An 18,069-nucleotide genomic window follows, 5' to 3' on the forward strand; every position below is an offset into this window, starting at 1 on the left:
AAACTAAAGTCAACGATTACAAATTTTGGTGAAATTCAGCTCAAAGAAGCTCTCTAACTTCCTTAAGACAAATTAACTCAATTTCCACAAGTGTATCCTGCTAGAGGCCCATCTTTCCCTCCCGTGGAATATAGCCAACAGTCCAATTCCTTCTTGCCATGCTTTCTTTACATTCGTCCTCTAGCACCTTATGAGGGGGAATTTGAAGGAGCTCCACCCTTTGATCAAGTTCACTCTTCAATTTGCAGACCAGGAAATATGCCCCTAAGTTTGGCATTCCAGGTCATGACATTAGCCAACCTTCTAAGAAGTTAGAACATCCAGCAGCCCTCTCGTCCCTAAAGACAAATCCAAGACCAGCCAACCCAAGGTTACCTTGCAAACTGTCATCAGTGTTCAACCTCAACTTGCATCTACCTAGAAATTTGCAACCAACATGTAAATATGCGAGGTTTTGTTCGGTTTTTGTTGGTTAAGTCTCAGTTTTGTGCTTAGCGCTATTCAGATTGTCAAACACTTTACTTTTGTTTCTACTCAACCGTAACTATCATAGAAGAACAACACATAAAAAAACATTCCAAGGCTTCCCTCTAATCATTGGTTCTGGCGTCCTGTAATTGTTTAGTGTCCCCTGAAGCTGAAACTGTGAAGTTAGTCCAAAAGTCTCAAATCAAAGCACCAATCAATGAATAAATGGTGCATATCCTTTACATGCATCTGGCATCTAGAACACTCGCTATCCTGACGTATATTTCTAAAGGTATGCTGAAGCCAAGTGAGGATTTTACCATTTGTACAAATCCATACAGTCGACGAACAAAACGTGGCTTATATTAAGCAAAAGGGAAGTTTCAGAAGTTTGATAGTAACATAGTGCTAAAGAGACATCGCCCCCTTGATATCTGTAACCAACAATTGTAACATTCAAAAAGTGGACAAAAAAATAGCAAGTTACCATTTACGGCTTACATTGTTCTTGTTCCATCTTAGCTAACTCATCAGTTGCAATGTTAATCTCACTTGTAAGCCAAAAACGTCGCTTTGCAGAACTTAAATGCAGCAGATGCTGACTATCCTCCGGAAGGTCAAACGCTTTAGTGATCTCTTCATGGCACTGGAAAATTATATGCCTAAGTGAATAAAGTAATAAAAATCCAAGTAGCAATTTAGAGATAGCTCAACCACATTATTTTTTCTTAAAGAACCAAAGAATAAAAGAATGGTGAGAAGAAAGGAACTTGTTTAACCTCATAATTCAGAAAATTCCAGCTACACCGGTAAGACCTAGCTGGGAGAAGATCCAGCGACATTAAATCTAAACAAACCAGGCAGAATAGGTTTCCATTTTGAAGGTGAAGTGTTGCATCTGACAATCAGAAGGGTAGGACAGCTTAGGCTCCTACCCTTAGGCCCTCAGTTGCGGATCCTCTGTCATGATTTTCCCCATAATGATCATGTCAAGGTTTGGATGAAGAGCGACAACACACAAACTAACTCATCCAAGGGTAGAAAACCAGGCACGTCTTGCAGCCTATATATAAACTTTAAATCCAATGGTGTCATTTGAATAAAACCAACTAAACGGCGACCCTACATTGACCACGTCCCTTTTCGTTTTTTTCCCAATTAATCATTCCCATATCTCTTTCTCTGACTACAGACCCAGTTCCCACCTTCTCTCCCTCTCTTGTCAAACTTCATTTCTATCCCAACAAACCCATCTCTCCAAAAAAAAATTCATCTGCTTCTATTGCCCAATTTATAGCAAAATCAATCAGAATAGTGATGTTTGTTTGAATGGATCATTGACACAGCATATCAAGTCCAATGTAAAATTGAACCAAAACCATATTAATCTCAGAAATATTTTATGAGGTCACAAGGAAGAGAGGCTAAAGAAAATGAATGTTCCTATCTCAATATAAACGACTAAATATGTCGCCAAGGGAACCTCCCCCTCTCCTCTGTCTCTATGGACAGTAATTTCATATTCGGTTTGTTATTTGGGAGTAAACAGAGGGTTTTTTTTTTTTTTTTGTTCTTGGTACCATGACTGTTTTAGTGTACCCCTTCCAAATGGTTGGGAAGTGGGGATTGGCCTGAGCTATGGCTTCTCATTTGTTGGAGATGCAGAGTCCATAGCATTTGATTTCTAATTTAGGGGAATCCAAACTTCCAAACAAAGTCTGGGGGAAAATGAAATGGAGGAAGAAACAGTACCTAGCAGACGTCGTCTCTCCATTTGGTTGTTTTTTTTCCAAACGATGTCGTTGTGTTGAAAATCTATGAACTGGTAGATGTGGCTGGTTTTCTGCCCTTCGATATGTAATTTTGTGAGCAGTTGTCCTTCCATTCAAACCTTGACATGATCATTACAGGAAAAATCGTGTCAAAGCTAAAAAGATTATGAAGTTTTGGAATTAATTAATTCAACTTTTGAAGAAGACAACAATAATACATTAATAAGGAAAAATCCACCCCTCAGTGATCTCAGTTTCGGTGCTTATGCATCATGCTTGGGGGACCAAGTGTGGAACAAGAACAAGACATTAAAACTATGAAACAACTAATATATTAAAGTTCCTTTACCAGTTTATGCATAGATTGACGGTTGGCGAAGGAGTTTCAAGATAACTGTTTTAGCCACCCCTCACAATTAGAATAATCTTAGAATGATTTGTTCACAATGTTAACGAAACCATTTGAGCGTGACATGAAACATAATCTAAAGAACAAAAATCCTAAAGAGTAGAGGAAGAAACATATACATACATACAGGGGGAAAGTCACTTCAGATTATATTTCCTTAAGAGATGGTAAAAATCTCACACCTCTAACAGGCAATTTGTCGAACACCTTGCACATACTTTCTGAAAAATTACGTCCAGGTCATTGGTAAGTTCATGAAACGTAATCTGAAGAACAAAACTCCTAAAGAGTGGAGGACGAAACATATACATACATACGGGGGGGGGGGGACACTTTGCACATATTTTCTGAAAAATTACGTCCAGATCATTGGTAGGTTTCGTGCAATCTCTACAAAGTGCCTGAATTCTCAAATTCAAAAGAAGTATAATAAACTAATTTTCATTCTCGCTGGAAAAAAAAAATGAAGAATGACGCCCAAACCGAAGGAAGAGAAATGGAGTCACACGGAGACATCTTCGTTGCACTTGCTTGTACCCATTTGCTATGACAAATGTGAACTCGTGTTCATGAGAAACAGAGTGATGGAGGCCATTGTTATCCTACTGTCGATGTTGTTAGGATGAGATGGAAGAGCAATAACAAGATGAAGAACCACATCAAATTACCGAACCTAATCACAAACAACTATTTGTGGCGTGTGAATTGCGTCTGGCATCAGACGGTGTTACCGTAGAAATGCTCCCTTGTTTCCCTCAATGTTGCTAATCCAAGAGTCGCGTATGCAACCTTTACGTTCGAAGGCTGTGGTGATTCCCGAAGAGGCGCATGTCATTCAACAGACGCGGTCTTCCGTTATAACACGACCTTCGGTATTCCGGTAGGATTGTAGTGGAGTAATTGTTCCTTTTAGCAGGGGTATTTTTGACATCAAAGAAAAAGAGGAAACACCTTCGTACATTTAAAAGAGAGTAGTATAGATTAGGACTTTCCTCCAAACAAACAAAAAAAATTATTGAGACTTAGTTTCATTCCATCTTTCAATTTTCCATCCTCTCTCGACTTTTTCTTATTAGAGGTCGTAAACAAAGACAAGTTGCTGGAAGTAGATTTAATTAGGAGTGAAAAGTATCTGGTTCACAAACTCTTGGACACCCAAAAAAATCGGGCTGAACTTGTTACTGCCTGCCTGCCTGCGTGCTTCCATAGAACAATTGTCATGGCAACGCTATGGTTAAAGTGCTTAGCAAAAAAACGTTATGGTTAAGCCGTTCACTCTAAAAAGAACTTCAGGAAATTATCAACGGAGGTGGTCTGTGGAGGTGCCAAGGCCGGAGCTTCCTCGCTTGGCCAGTGCTGGTTACTTTCTTTGGAAAGAGGATCAAATTGAAATGACGTTTACCAAACATACGTCATATTTGACTGGCCTGCCCATTTAATTTGTTTACAAAAGATGATAGAGAAATGATATCTAGTAAAACCCTAATATCTGGAATTACAGTGTCATGTCAATGTGGCCGGAGTCCCGCAATCCCATTACCAGCTCCATTGGATCCGTGATATTACTCGGTCTAGATCCTGCTGCATCGCGCTTTTTATTGCCTCCATACAATATTTGTGAAGCACCATGCTCCTCTCTTTCTTTTTTTTAACACAACGTACACAAAGGAACATCCTTAAAAGCGGCTCCGATGTGCTATAGTATGTGTTGCAATCGCAAGTTGTAGGGGTCTTCGAATCACTTTTCCATGCACTATCCACGATTTTCATGGCCTTACCAGGTTAGGTTAGCCATACTGCTTGACGCTCGTGAAGGAGGTGGAGGAACCAACCTCTTTTCCTTTCCTTTTTCGGTAAAAGTCAATTTTATTAAACCAAAAACCCATGATACAAAAGGACTCGGTCCTTAAACAATGAGAAAAACCAAAAGCTCGTGAGAGGAGCAACGAAGGAAACCAAGAGGAACAAAAAACACCTAACCCAACCTCATAATTATCTAACTTGATTACTGCCTAAATTTTTTAAGGGAGAACCCCCAGCTCAAGCAAAGATCCTTGTGGAAGGATTATTGTACAACTGCAGTCCACTTGAGAGGAGCAACTGCTCAACGCTCATTAGGCAAGCGATTGGAAGGAACACAACATTCATGCCCCTTCCAATCGCTTACCTAATGAGCTTCGAGCAATAGAGCGGGTTTGTAAGTTGTTGAATTGGTAGTCACGACTTTCTATCAAATGAGCTGTTTTTTTTTTTATTGCATCATATGACTCAAAAGTGTGGTTACCACCTTCTGACAATTAGGTTATTTTTGCGTGGTCTGCTATGAGAACTTCATTCATACCAAAAACATATGCCGGTTCCTAAAAAAAAAAAAATACATATGCCGGAGTTCACATCACATCGTAAATAAGGGGAAAAAACTACCACCAACAAACTAAAAGTGCAATAAAAAGATCCTAAGAGGCTGTGAGATAAAATTGAGCAACAACAGTGACCTCAAAAAGAGGAGCTCCTCAATCTGTACAACCAGCTGCGAGTACTAAAGCCAAAACCGCGCACCCCACAAACATCAACACCAACATCAAATTGGCAAAACCAAGCACAGACCCACCTGCACGAACCAAAAACTGAGAAATGCTCGGAATCTTTCAAACATAAGTGGCAACCCTGAGCTCTTGATTGTCAGAATTGAAAGGGATGTATGTAGTAATAGTCGGAGGAACATTAGGAAGTCAGATACTAATAGGCTCCTGTGTTCTCAATGGTCCATTAGTAGTAAAGTTTATGATTCTCAATGATTGTTGTTTGAGTCTCTCTAGTTTGATCTGTATTGTTGCTCTTAAAAGGGTGGTTGCCCTGTGGTTTAGCATGCTTTAGCTTGTATTGCTTTGTTCTTGGGTATGCCCCTCTGCACATGTAAGTGGTTTTGTTTCAATATAATCTTGATTTTTCCTGGGGATAAAAAAGGGGCACACGATCAGCTATCATAGGCCTGACGCTGACTAGCTCCGCATGGAGTTGGATCTCCAATCCCATCCATACGTGTCCCAGTAGCATGGTGTCGTTACCTATTTTTTCAGCCAAATTCTAAAGCAGCTTTATATCTTCATTGACACCCGGTCCTAAGAGCTCGAGTGTGGGTTTGTGAGTTTTAGAAGTTGAGCACGAACTCTCAAAAGCTCCTCTCTTCTCTATTCCCTTATTAATTGCAAATTTGCAATCCGCAACCTCTCTCTCTCTCTCTCTCTCTCTCTCATGAATCCTACCTACACGTACAAAAAATAAAGAAAATTTTGTACGTAATTACATATGTATTCTATTATTACTCGTAACTTTTTTTCATCCAAAAGTGGAATCTCTAGAGCACAGGTTTGCATTAAATAACATTGACACTGATCACAACAGAAACAACCATGGCTACAGTAAAGGAAGAAGAAATAGTTTCAACATTCATATATTAAAACTATAATTCATCTGTAATATGTGGCCGGAAATCAAATTACAAGAGGCTCAACAACTAAATTTGCAGGTATTGGGGAAAAAAGAGAGAAGAAAATGCTCAGAGTCACATTAATTTACTATATGATATAATCATGAGAGGAATAACTCAACCCTCCATAAATCAATATCTTGGTTTTCCGTTTTCTATTTCTTCCGGAATTAAGAGCCATTCAATAAATACAAGTTCCATATCCATTACTTGCACCATCAGATTTACACGCTACATGGAATCTTACCACCAAATTTTGGTCACATCCAAAGGTCTTTTTTTGTTCAGCCCCGCCCAGCATTATTTCCCTGACGCTGGTTCCTGAAGCAGCTAAGTAATGCCTGAGCCTGCAACTCATCAAAAACTTATCTATAAGTTTAAAGACGACTTCTAGATAAACGACCAGGGGAGCTGCATAAGACGTAAACTTTCAGAAAATGATTTCCAACCAGAGTTTTCTTCAAAAATCCCCCATCCGAATGATGAGGCAGTTGCTTTTAAGAAACCCATCATTCAAAATAAAAATTCTGTTTGTATATCACCATGATGCATCGATTAGGGTACATGGATTGCTTATGGGTGTGTGTCTAAGTGTCACACTCATCAATTCTCATGTCAAGGAAACCAGGACACTTTTTTCCTGATCCTAAGGACACCAGGACATTGCAAAGAAATCATAATTATATATTCTTTTGCTTTTGCTTTTCAAGGTAAATTGCGTTAACAGCATTACATATATCGTTTTACTTATGACATGGGAGTTTTGCTAATAGTTGTGTAGTTAACTTGAATACCGATTATGTTTCCTACACGAATACCAAACTAAAAATGTCAGATTCATGTCCTACACACTGACTCATTTCCTGAGTGTCCGCATGTGTATGTCATACATTTGAAAGATCCCGCATAACATAAAGAATACCCATACCTTTTCTTTTGCTCGTGAGGTGCCTGTCTGAGACAAAGCAACCAAAGGGGGAACAGCTCCTTCCTTAAGGACCACGCTACAGAATTTGTTACTGGTTATGCAAAGCTGAAGAAGAGCAGCAGCCGCATGCTCCTTCCCTCTAGTGGAGCCCAACTCAACAACCTCAACAAGAACTGGAATCCCTCCCTCTTGACCAATAGCAGTCCTTCCCTCCGGAATAGTGGCAAGGTTTGCCAAAACAGCAACCGCCTTATCAACCATCCCAGCCGCAGGGTCCATCAATTCCACAAGGTACTTCACAGCTCCAGCCTCCACAATCCGAGGCTTGTTTTCGTGAAATATTGACAAATTAAACAAAGCAGTGGATGCATCTTTCTTCCCCCTAGGTGACCCATTTCCCAGTAACTCAACCAGAGGCTTTATCGCCCCAGACCTTCCAATTCTAATCTTGTTATCCTCAATAACTGAGAGGCTAAAAAGAGTAGCAGCTGAGTTCTCCTTAGCCTCTGGGGTACCTGTCTCTAGGACATGAATTAGAGGTTCAATCGCATTCGCGTTGGCAATTGCGGTTTTGTTGTTATCATTAATCGATAAATTGAGGAGGGCAGTAACGGATTCTTCTTGAATCTTAACGTCGGTTGAACGGAGGAGATCAACCAACAAGTCGATGGCTCCAGATTTAGCGATCACAATTCGGTTATCCGTGTTATGCTTCGCAAGAAGCCTAAGTTCAGCTGTGGCAGTTCTTTTCACTTCAAATGAAGTTCCCTTTAAGTCCTCAACAAGATTCCTGACTTGGGCTTCAACCCCAGAAAGATCCGCCCTTGGTTCAATGGCAGAAGACAAAACTATCTTCGGAACAAACCCATTGGAAGGACGGCGCCACATTGTTTGGCTTCTAGATCTCGTTTCTAATCTCCGAGGAAACTTTGGTTCTCTCTTTGGGGAGGTTGAGGTAGAAGTAGTAGTAGTAGTAGTAACTTGTTGCTCTAACGATGTTAGCTCTCCAGAAGTATCACTATTGTAGGCTGTGACCTGTGACGATACCTCGTTGCCATTATCCAACATACCTTGTGAGATATTTGCACCGGAAAGCATGCTGGAGACTGAGGCACTTCGATAGTGGCATTGAGCTAACTGCTCATTATCTCCTCCAGCACTACAAACTTCTGTTCTTGAAGATGAAACAGAGTCCTGGCTTGACGCCACACTTTGCTCTCCTGAGTTAAAAGCATGCCCATTTCCAGCAATAACAGGCAGGGTTGGCAGGGAACCCTCTGCAGAAGTATGAGGATGTGATGAAGAAGTTCCTTTGCAATGAACTCCACCGGATGAAATTAGATTATTTCCAGGTGAACCATTAGCCCGAGTTGACTCAGGTTTGCTGCTTCTTGAATGAGGAAGGATATATGCATCCTTCGAGGCTATCTTCTCGTCATACACAGTTGAAGAAGGGTGGTTAAAGTTTATGGCCCTCGTGGGGTCAGGTAGCTTTACATTATTTGTTTCACACCAGTTCGCAATTAGTGCCTTTACGGTGTAATTGGGAATAAGATTTGTGTGGGCCATAGTTTGCCGTGTCTTAGGGCAAACAGTGAGCCCAAGATCAATCCAATTTTTGATAAAACCTCGCTCATAGGTTTGTCCTGAAGCCACAATTACTGGATCCGTCATCAGCTCAAGTGAAAGAGGGCAGCAGAAATCAGCAGGTGCCGGAATAGGGTTAGAGCTCTCAGATTGTTTGACCTTAACAAGGCCCTCGTGCATGTGGGTAACAAGAGCAATCATTTGATCAAAATAGTCTGCTTCTCTATTCTCTTCAGCTTGCTCCGCATTCTCCTTCAACTTTTCAAGGGCCACAGCTTCTATCAGTAGCTCCTGGTTTGACCTTAAGCTCAGATGATCTTCAAATTTTGCCAAACTCTCTGAGCTGGGTCCAGAGCCATCCACTTGCTCGCTAATGGCTTGACTGATAATAGCTGATGTTTGCTCCAGACCAATTTGTTTGATTTTCTGTATACAAAGCTGCAAGCAGTCGTGTCAAGCAATTCAGCACGTCCAGTAACAGTATACCGCATCGAACTTTCATAAAAGAAGTCAAGCTAGCTTTAAATTAGTTAAGACCCGGAATTTGAAACGTTAGCATGTTCTATGATTGGTTTTCGTCTATGGAACAGTATACCTAATAGGCTTCAAACGAGAGAAGACATTAGGCATGTTAAATACAAACTAGCTCAAGAAGATAACAATAACATAAAACAAGACAATAACTTTACCTCAAGAGATGATGCATCCAATTCAAGAGGGAGACCATCAAAAGATTTCAGCCACTCGAAAATTCCGACAACAGAAGCCTGAATCTTTGATATCAATGTTTCAACTTGCACAACCTAGAGATTTTCCAAAACATGATTGGGTTGAAAATGAGTTTTCAGCACAAAAGCAACTCTAAAGTGAAAAACCACTTCAACATTTTGTGTGCATCCAATTATAGGTTGTCCTCTAGGAACAACCACCAAAACATATCATGATAATCCACAGACACTGTCAGTGTCATACGTCACGTTCAAACCAAAACCAAAACCAAAACCAACTCTTTAGTTTTCAAGTGGGAAAGAGGAGTTCAGAATGCAAGAGGGATCTCATGGACAAGGGGGGGCAGTATCAGGTCAAAATCACCAATACCGATATATTCCAAGTTTACCCACTAAGTTTTACATTCTCTTGAGAGAAACCGCTGTACCAGTTGGAAGGAATTTTTTCCGGTATACTCAGTGGGACCAGATGGAAAGAAACCATAAGGTTCAAAACTGGGCCTGGAAAGCATCAAAGCAACTTTAAGAGGATGAATTGGAATGTGTTTACATTACACCCAATAGATATTACCCCTCTTATAGCATAAGATTTACACTGTCAATCCAGGAACAAAGTTCATGCATAAAAGGGTACAAACCCATGAACAAGCAACAATCCTAAACTGGAACAATGTCCATGCAACCTACAAGCCCCAATTGAAAGAATAAAATAAGGAGAGAACAACCACACGAAAATGCTGAAATCAGGAAAACATCGATACTACCACGGTCATCACCGCCACATCAAAACCACCTTGAAACTTGTAATGGCACTACTCACACGAGGTCCACCACTGTCTCCTGTCTTCCCTTTGATGATGTACAAATCAACTCAACGCTTCTCCCAATATCTATAATGCCAACTTCCAGCACCACCCCACTACCACCACCTCCTTTGTAAGTAACACCCTATAATCCAAACAACAAAGCAAGAGAAGAGAAACACTTCTTTAACCGTCACAAATGCACCAAGGCACCAACTAAATTAATTGACCTTCCATCGCCACCATCACGGCTTTCTACTTTCAAAACCATCCTTACAGTCAGTGCTAACACAATTATCATGAATGTGCCCCACCATCCAATTTGGTGGGCCACAGCTTTTGGCAACTTAGAGATACCATCACAATGTTGGAACCTTATATTCTACCAACTTCAACTGAACATCACTGGAAGTCTACAACCACCCAAAAAATCTACACCTTGCAATCCCTCCATAATCTCTTCAGTAGCATCTATGACTTTGCCACAAGAGCAAAACCATTTTCCACACTTTTATTTCCAAAGATCTCACATCACCACCAATCTCTCAACTCTATCGACACTATGGACTCTGCCAACTAAAACTTCTACAAATTGACCACTTTAAAACCAACTTTTCAGTTGACTTAGAGCCAAAAAAGGATAAAGAAAAAAAAGAGAGGCTACTAACGCACGAGAAAGGATGGCAGGAAAACAAACATAAAGCACAAAAGTGAAACTGCCTGGATGACAATCATACGACACATAAGTGAAGTTACTGCCAGAACAAGACGGTGCTGATCCTAGATTAGGCAACTGCCAGAACAAGAAGGCAGTAGAAGAAATGACTACAGATTCTAGAATAAGGACCAAATTAAAAGAGTATCTGTATCAGTCAAACTTGGGAAACTGAGAACAGAACAAATACCACGGCCACGCACAGTGAAAATAACAGAGAGAGAGAGAGAGAGAGAGAGAGAGAGAGAGAGAGAGAGAGAGAGAGAGAGAGCACAAACACACAAAAATAAGCATTAAAATCTAATAAAACATTCACCACTCCATAGATGTAACAAAAATTCCAATCTCTACCTTGAATGAATGGAATAAGAAATCAAGGATTGATCAAAATTGTAAATCTTCTACGCAAGAGAATGTTGACACTTGACAGTTGACACAGTCACACAACAAGCTCAGTTCCGGTATTTTCGATTAATTAGGTCATGTAGTAAGATAGATCTGTTTTCTAGAGAATTCAGAAACTTAAAATGCCTGTAGAAAGATTGAATCATACAAAATAGATTTTACTCGTCAATGGATGCAAGTTTCCAAATAGTTCCTTTAGCTCACTGACAGAATGACCCAGCTCTGCAAATGCTTTTTGGAGCAGTTCTTCAGATGCTATGCCAGCATCAAAAACAGCATCAAGCACTGGTTTTAACAACTTCAATATCTCTTCAACTTTTCGGTAATATTTCAGAGCTGGCTCATGAGTTATGTTGTCATGAGACGATAAATCAAAGAAAGAAGAGATGCTGTTGAGAACTACATTTGTTAATGATATCTCCATCAAGCCTGTGTCAAGGACAAAACAGATTACTAAATAATTATCAGTTTTCAGTCATGTGGATGAAGGAAAAACTTTAAGCCACCAACATAAATAAGACAATGAAATTGCAAATAGGAGGAACAGACAAGATGGAAAATCTACCAGAAGCAAAGCTAAGAGAAAAGTTCCCATACTTGCACTGAATATGTGGCAAAAGAAGCCCATTAATTGACGGAGATATATTTAAATGAACCTTACGGCATACAAAATGACGTAACTACAGCAGCACACATTGGGCCTCATTGCCCAAGCTGTTTAGTATTTTCATCAACAGGTTTATGCTAAAAATGAAAGTTAAAGTTCCATCTCTCGTGAAAATGAAAATAACAAGGATTTTGGAATCTTTAACAGACCCCACAACGGCATAAATGTAGTCATACAAATGATTGACCAAGGAAAGTCATTCTTCTCTGTAGCTTCAAACTGAAGCTGCACATGCTATGATCATGAATGACGTGTATGCGTTACTAACACCAAAAAACCATAGAAAGTAAAGCTGACGGGGTCAGTCGTGAATGTCGAGTCCCGTTGAAATTGATGCATGGGGACTCGATGAGATGCTTGGCACATGGCAAAAAAGACCAAGCCGGAGATTTACCCTGCTCTAACATTAAATAGAAGTGGTATGTAGGATTCGCCACCTTTAAGGTGTTTTGTTTCCCTTGATGAGTTTTTTTCTCAAAAGATAAGGCAGTAGTCTGGTCAACATTGGGGTTCCACAATGGTGGTCTCAACTTATTAAAGAGAGGAGATAAGATGACTGGTTGCATTAGGCAATTACTGACCTATCACCCCACTTCTTGTAAATCCATCTATATTTATTCAACACAATATTTTCTTCACGAACATAAAATTCCACACCCCCCCCCCCCCCCCCCCCCCCCCCCCCCCCCCCCACCACGGCAAAATAAAGTGAAGTCATGGTAATTTAGCCATGTTGAACGTATAAGTACTAAGCTTACCCCTCTCTAACAGCTTAAGCTTTTAGATGAGTTAATGGTTATCTAATATGGTATCAGAGCACGCAATAGATCTTGTGTTCGAACCTCTCCGCCTACCTAATATTAAAATATTTACACATGTTTAGCCCGCTTATGGAGGAGAGTATGGCTACACGTGAGGGGGCGTGTTGAAGGTATGAGTAATAAAGTTACCCCTCTCTCTAACAACTTAAGCTTTTAGATGAGTTGATGGTTAACAATTTAATAAGCCATAGTAATGAGAAGATTTTTTTTAACGGAAAAATAATGTGATGATTTATGAAGACTAGAATCAAATGCAAAGTAGTAGTTAAATATGGGACCTCGAGCTTAATATCTAAGAAGGTAAGGAACTTATGGAATTAGAATATCAAACATGCATGTTACAGAAAACTTAAGCATAAAAATTTAATCAGTAGCGTGACATGAAAATTCTTAAAAAATGGGGACACGGATACGGCGGGGGCACAAAATCTTTATGTCATTGGTTATACTTATGCAAACGTAGATTATAACCACTAGATATTTTAAGTGAGGGCCATAGTTGTCAAGGGCGAAAGCCGCACTGAGGCGCAAAGTCCTATTGGGCCTGAGGGAAGAGGCGCAAGGCGAGGCGCGCGCCTTTTTGAAGCAAGGCGCAGCTATGCAAAAACCATAGGAAAAATAGTATATACTAATATTTCAATTAAATTATTTCTGAAAATAATTACGCTTGAAAATAATTGAACAAACAAGTTGTGTTATATATAGGACTATATGAGTATATGTATTATGTAGTTTACATATACATATGAAAAGAGAGAAACGTGTTTTTTTGGTCAATTTTGAAAGGAGCGCGCTTTTTTGAACCTCGTCGCTTTTCTCGCCTTGTTGCTTTTTTGCACCTTGACTGCACCTTGTTCAAGTCACCTCGCCTGCGGTGACGCAAGGTGCTGGGGGTGCACCTAGGCGCGCCTTTGACAACTATGGCGAGGGCTCCTATAGAATGTGTCATCCACTGATGGTGTATGCCTATATACATATACATGCATTTTATATTACACTTTTAGCCCAATACTTTTGAACTTATAAACTTTTACATGCAGAAAAACTTTCAAACTTACAAACCCCCCCCCCCCCCCCCCCCCCAAAGCATGTCCCACCATTAAAAAAAAATTGAATTCATACGTGGCATGTTCATACGTATTTTGCATGTCCTCGGAGTGTCGCTTGTCCTAGGTGTGTCAGTGCTCCATAAGTCATCCCCATAAAGAGTTATAAAATGTATTACACTGAAAAGAAACACAGATATTTAACATATAACCATCGAAGTACTGACACAAGTCATAACCAGGTCACCAAACAAACAAAAAGAGAGCGAGAAACGTCATCACTAACCTGCAATTTTATTCACGTCCACTCTTTATGACATTGCTGATCCTTGACAAACTAGATTAAACCCTAAATAGGAGAAAACTCTTTCAAGAAGAAACCAGATCTCAGATTTTCAAGAGATTAAACTCATGTTCGGAGACTAGAATCAAATCTTCTAGATGTTGCACCCTGTAAAAGAAAGAAATACATTGATATCTAAACAATATACAAATTGTGAAGCCACCTGAATTGCTGAAATGACAGAAATTACTTCGAGAGCAGACTCATGCAAAGAAGATATCAAAAACAAACGAGAGACGGAAACATTTTAAGGCTTCAAGAAATGCTGATCGAGGCATAATATATAAATCGATAAGAGTTTCCAAAAACCATAAACATGCAGATCAATTATTCACATGTGGAAGACATAAATGGCAACAATGTTGGTATAAGAATGGATAATGGCATTGTTCTACAAAAAATGCCTACACAAATAAGAGTTTCCAACAGAGAAGCCTATAGAAAAGTCCAAGTGTCCAACACTCTAGCATTCTTTTCTCCATTAGACAGAAATTTCACTTTTGCAATTGTCCTTGACTCAAATAATTTATTTATTTTATTCCAATCTGCAGGTACCCTTAATGATTGCAAACCTGCCACTATACATAGATGCACAAAAGAAAGACTCCAAACAACAATGATCGCAGCTTAGCAGTGGCATGTCCAGCAATGCTTGCACCATTAACCATCCTCATGTTTAACTCATTCTCTTGGGGTCCAGGTGTCGGGCTGATTGCCTCATTTAATTTGTGTACAATTATTTTGATTGCTTCCTCTCATTATTTTGATTTATTTAGTTTCTTTTTGTTAAGTAAAATTCAACGAAATTTGATTGTTTCTATTTCCATAACCGATAAGTTGTACTTGCCCTTCACTTATTTTATAGGAGTTGCGATCACACAGTCTGTGGCAATCATATAAACAACCATATACGGACATAGATTTCTCACTCCTTTCTGTGTTATCACTATTTAGAAATGCCTAGGAAAGAGAACTTTTATAATCTTCAATCTATGCATATAGATTTATAACGTTCGAGTAGGATGATTGAACTTAAGCAATGACGCTACAGCATAGTGCCATTTTAGAATCCTAAGCATATGTCAGGTTGAAAGCGAAGTAGGAAGGAACTGATAAAATATTGCCTCAATTTTTTTTATTTTTTTATTTTGCTCATTAAAACGGTTAGGAAAGGACAACCAACGTAGTGACCCCCTTCGGCCATGAGTTGCATGATCATAGGAATTCCTAACCGCTGTGAAATATTAAGCAGGGACTGGGAGGTGCTCTTGCAAGATAGCTGTTGTCCCAGCAAAGGGACATTCCCATCCCCGCAACCTCACTAAGGCATGAGTTGACCGAGGGTTCCCTCACACATGGCGTCTAGCTCACGAGGACTACTAACACAAGCGGTTTGAAGTTCGAACTCGCATTGCCTCGGTTGAATGCATTAGGTAATCCCCAAAAGCCTGATCAAGGCACTAGTCTTTTCAACTCTCTAATAACACCACCACAATAAACCTAGAGAAACAGCTATGGGAGAAACCTTCCCTCTTTCAGCTGATTTATTATCTTTCTTATTTCACTTTCTTCCGAACACAGGTCACTACCGGTATCTTTTTAAACTTCCAAGTTTCAGCCAGATAATAGACCAACTTAACCTGAATAAATTTGCCCGATAATCGAGCCCCAAATAAGCAGCAAAATACGCAAAGTTGCAGGCACGCACAATCTGGTCAACTGAATTCAGTCGATTCAAAAATTCAAATCCGTCAATTTTCCTATGCACAGTCTTAGTTTGGCAATCCATAAATTGGAACGTTTGAGAAGATGATGATCAATCACAAAGCACGAGACTTGAAAATCATAATCGGCAAATGAAAACCTAGACTGATAAAACAAAGAAAAGAGAGAGAGAGAGAGAGAGAGAGAGAGAGAGATTGATTACCAAAAAGGAGCGAAGAGAGCAGCTAATGGAGTCATGGAAGTTATTTTTGCCCCCTTTAATACAGCTGAAATCTCCCACTTTCTTGTTCTTTGATAAAGAGAGTCTACTTTTTGTTTCGTCATGGTCTCAAGTCATTGGTCATCTTCACAATTGATTTTAGACTGGTGACTGTCCTCGGAAATTACCTAGTTAGTATTTCTAGGTCCAGCTGGAAGGGTGACACCGTCTTTTAAGAAAGCAGCCCCAAACTGGAGTACTAAAATTTGTAAAAGCAAAATTAATAAGAGTGGGAGCCAAAAACCAAAGATCCATAAATTGAGATTGGAGACCTATTGTGATCATGATATGGGCCCATTTTGACAGCATCTTCCATGCCGAGTTTGTCGAGCTCACAAAATTAGCCTAATTAGATGTAAGGATGGACATGAACCAAAAAAAAAATTTTGTTTGCATTCAAAAAAAAGACTTAACCACAAGTATGAATTTGAGAGAAATTTTTTGGGACAAATGTGTTTCAATCATGTCGCGACATACGTTCGATATGGGTTTTTTTTTTTTTTGTATCCGCATACGGGTGATTCTTTTAGAGGTCGTTGTAACTTTTCCTTTTTGACATCCTCTCTGACTTTCTCATAGTGGATCCAAGGACTACTGACTGGAACGAGACTTTGATTAATTAATAGCAAAAAGTTCCTGGTTTTGCAGAGTATTTACAAAACCCAGCTTCACAAACTGGACGCCAAGAAAATCGGGCCAAACTGTGACAGCCCTCCTGCTTCCACAGAACAATGTTGTGGCAACGTGACGAACCTGTTCGCCATGAGAACAAAATAACAAAAGAACTTCAAAAAAAATTCTGCCCCTCTGGATGGTTAGGTGAGAAATGAGGATTATGATTCATTGATGAGAGGTGCTACAGTTTCTGACGGGAGGGATCCCGACCGGATTTCCGATGACGCGCCGGGCCCACTCCAGTCACCGAACGGCTGATTCGAGCTGTCCACAAATTCTATAAAAAAAAATTGAATGGGCCTTTCAAAAAGAATTACACACAAAAATGGAGTGTTTGGATCGGCCACCTACGCACGTTGGATGCCGTTGATTCTCGCAATTGCCTACTCGGTTTATTTTTTTACAATTTTTGGACGGCTCGGATCAGCCGTCTGGGGGCCGGAATGGGCCCGGCGCGCCATCGAGAATCCGGGATCCCTCCTTCGGGAACCAGACTTTCTGTTCATTGATTCCTCATCCAGGTGACAAAACAAAAAAATGGAGTATGGTTTCTAACATTTTCTTACCTATCTTGTTTGGCAAGCCTACACAAGAAAAAAGAAAGGGAAGTGTCTTTTCTTTTTCTTTTTTTTATTATACCAAAATCACCTTTTATACTCTATTTCCAAATACAATATACATCAAAAAAAGGGGGGAGGGGGGGAAGGAGAGTGACATAGGTCATGTTCGTTTAGCATATTTACTTTGTTTTAATTTTATTTTTCAATTATTACCTTATATATTTCTTCAATCATTACCCTATTTTTTCAATTATTAATTCCATTTCTCTCTCTATCTCTCTCCACTCATTACCTCTCTCTCCAATCATTACCCTATTTCTCTCTCTACCTATTACCAAAACTAAAATACCCAAATGTGCTAAATAATTTTTTTATCAAAATATCTCGCTAGCTTTACACTGGTACCTACTCATGGGCAGTAGTTATATCTGCTGAGCCATCCAATAAAAAGTGAACCAGAGCTTCTACGACATCCGCTGTGGATCTTGGCTAGATAGGCAAAAAAAATCCGGTGTTTCGTAGGGCTTTTTATGCTGTTTCGTTCCTTTTTTTTTACGGGATTTGATGCGGTTGAAGGTGCGAATAATTTTATACTCTATTTCCAAATACATACATGAGAAAAAGTCGATAGCATCAAATTATACCTACCACTAGATGGTAATGGTGGA

At 39.7% G+C, this 18,069-nt stretch overlaps 1 protein-coding gene across 4 annotated transcripts; it reads right to left on the bottom strand.

Annotated features, from left to right (window-relative positions):
* Window positions 1-6,078: 6,078 nt before the first annotated feature.
* On the bottom strand, window positions 6,079-16,297 carry LOC131336180 (U-box domain-containing protein 4-like). 4 transcript variants are annotated; one of them, XM_058371920.1, is made up of 6 exons: window positions 16,110-16,297; window positions 14,126-14,290; window positions 11,454-11,734; window positions 9,344-9,457; window positions 7,068-9,080; window positions 6,079-6,486 (listed from the first exon to the last, which is right to left on the bottom strand). In XM_058371920.1, the coding sequence occupies exons 3-6, from the start codon at window positions 11,727-11,729 to the stop codon at window positions 6,424-6,426; spliced, it is 2,466 nt and encodes an 821-aa protein (XP_058227903.1). In that variant the 5' UTR covers window positions 11,730-11,734; window positions 14,126-14,290; window positions 16,110-16,297; the 3' UTR covers window positions 6,079-6,423. The 4 variants fall into 4 exon arrangements, with proteins under 4 accessions (XP_058227903.1, XP_058227900.1, XP_058227902.1 ...); XM_058371917.1 differs by having other exon boundaries at window positions 7,068-9,092; window positions 16,110-16,259; XM_058371919.1 differs by lacking the exon at window positions 14,126-14,290 and having other exon boundaries at window positions 7,068-9,092; window positions 16,110-16,227.
* Between the last annotated feature and the right edge of the window lie 1,772 nt (window positions 16,298-18,069).

The sequence above is a fragment of the Rhododendron vialii genome, chromosome 8a, assembly GCF_030253575.1.
Source record: "Rhododendron vialii isolate Sample 1 chromosome 8a, ASM3025357v1".
Lineage (NCBI taxonomy): Eukaryota > Viridiplantae > Streptophyta > Magnoliopsida > Ericales > Ericaceae > Rhododendron > Rhododendron vialii.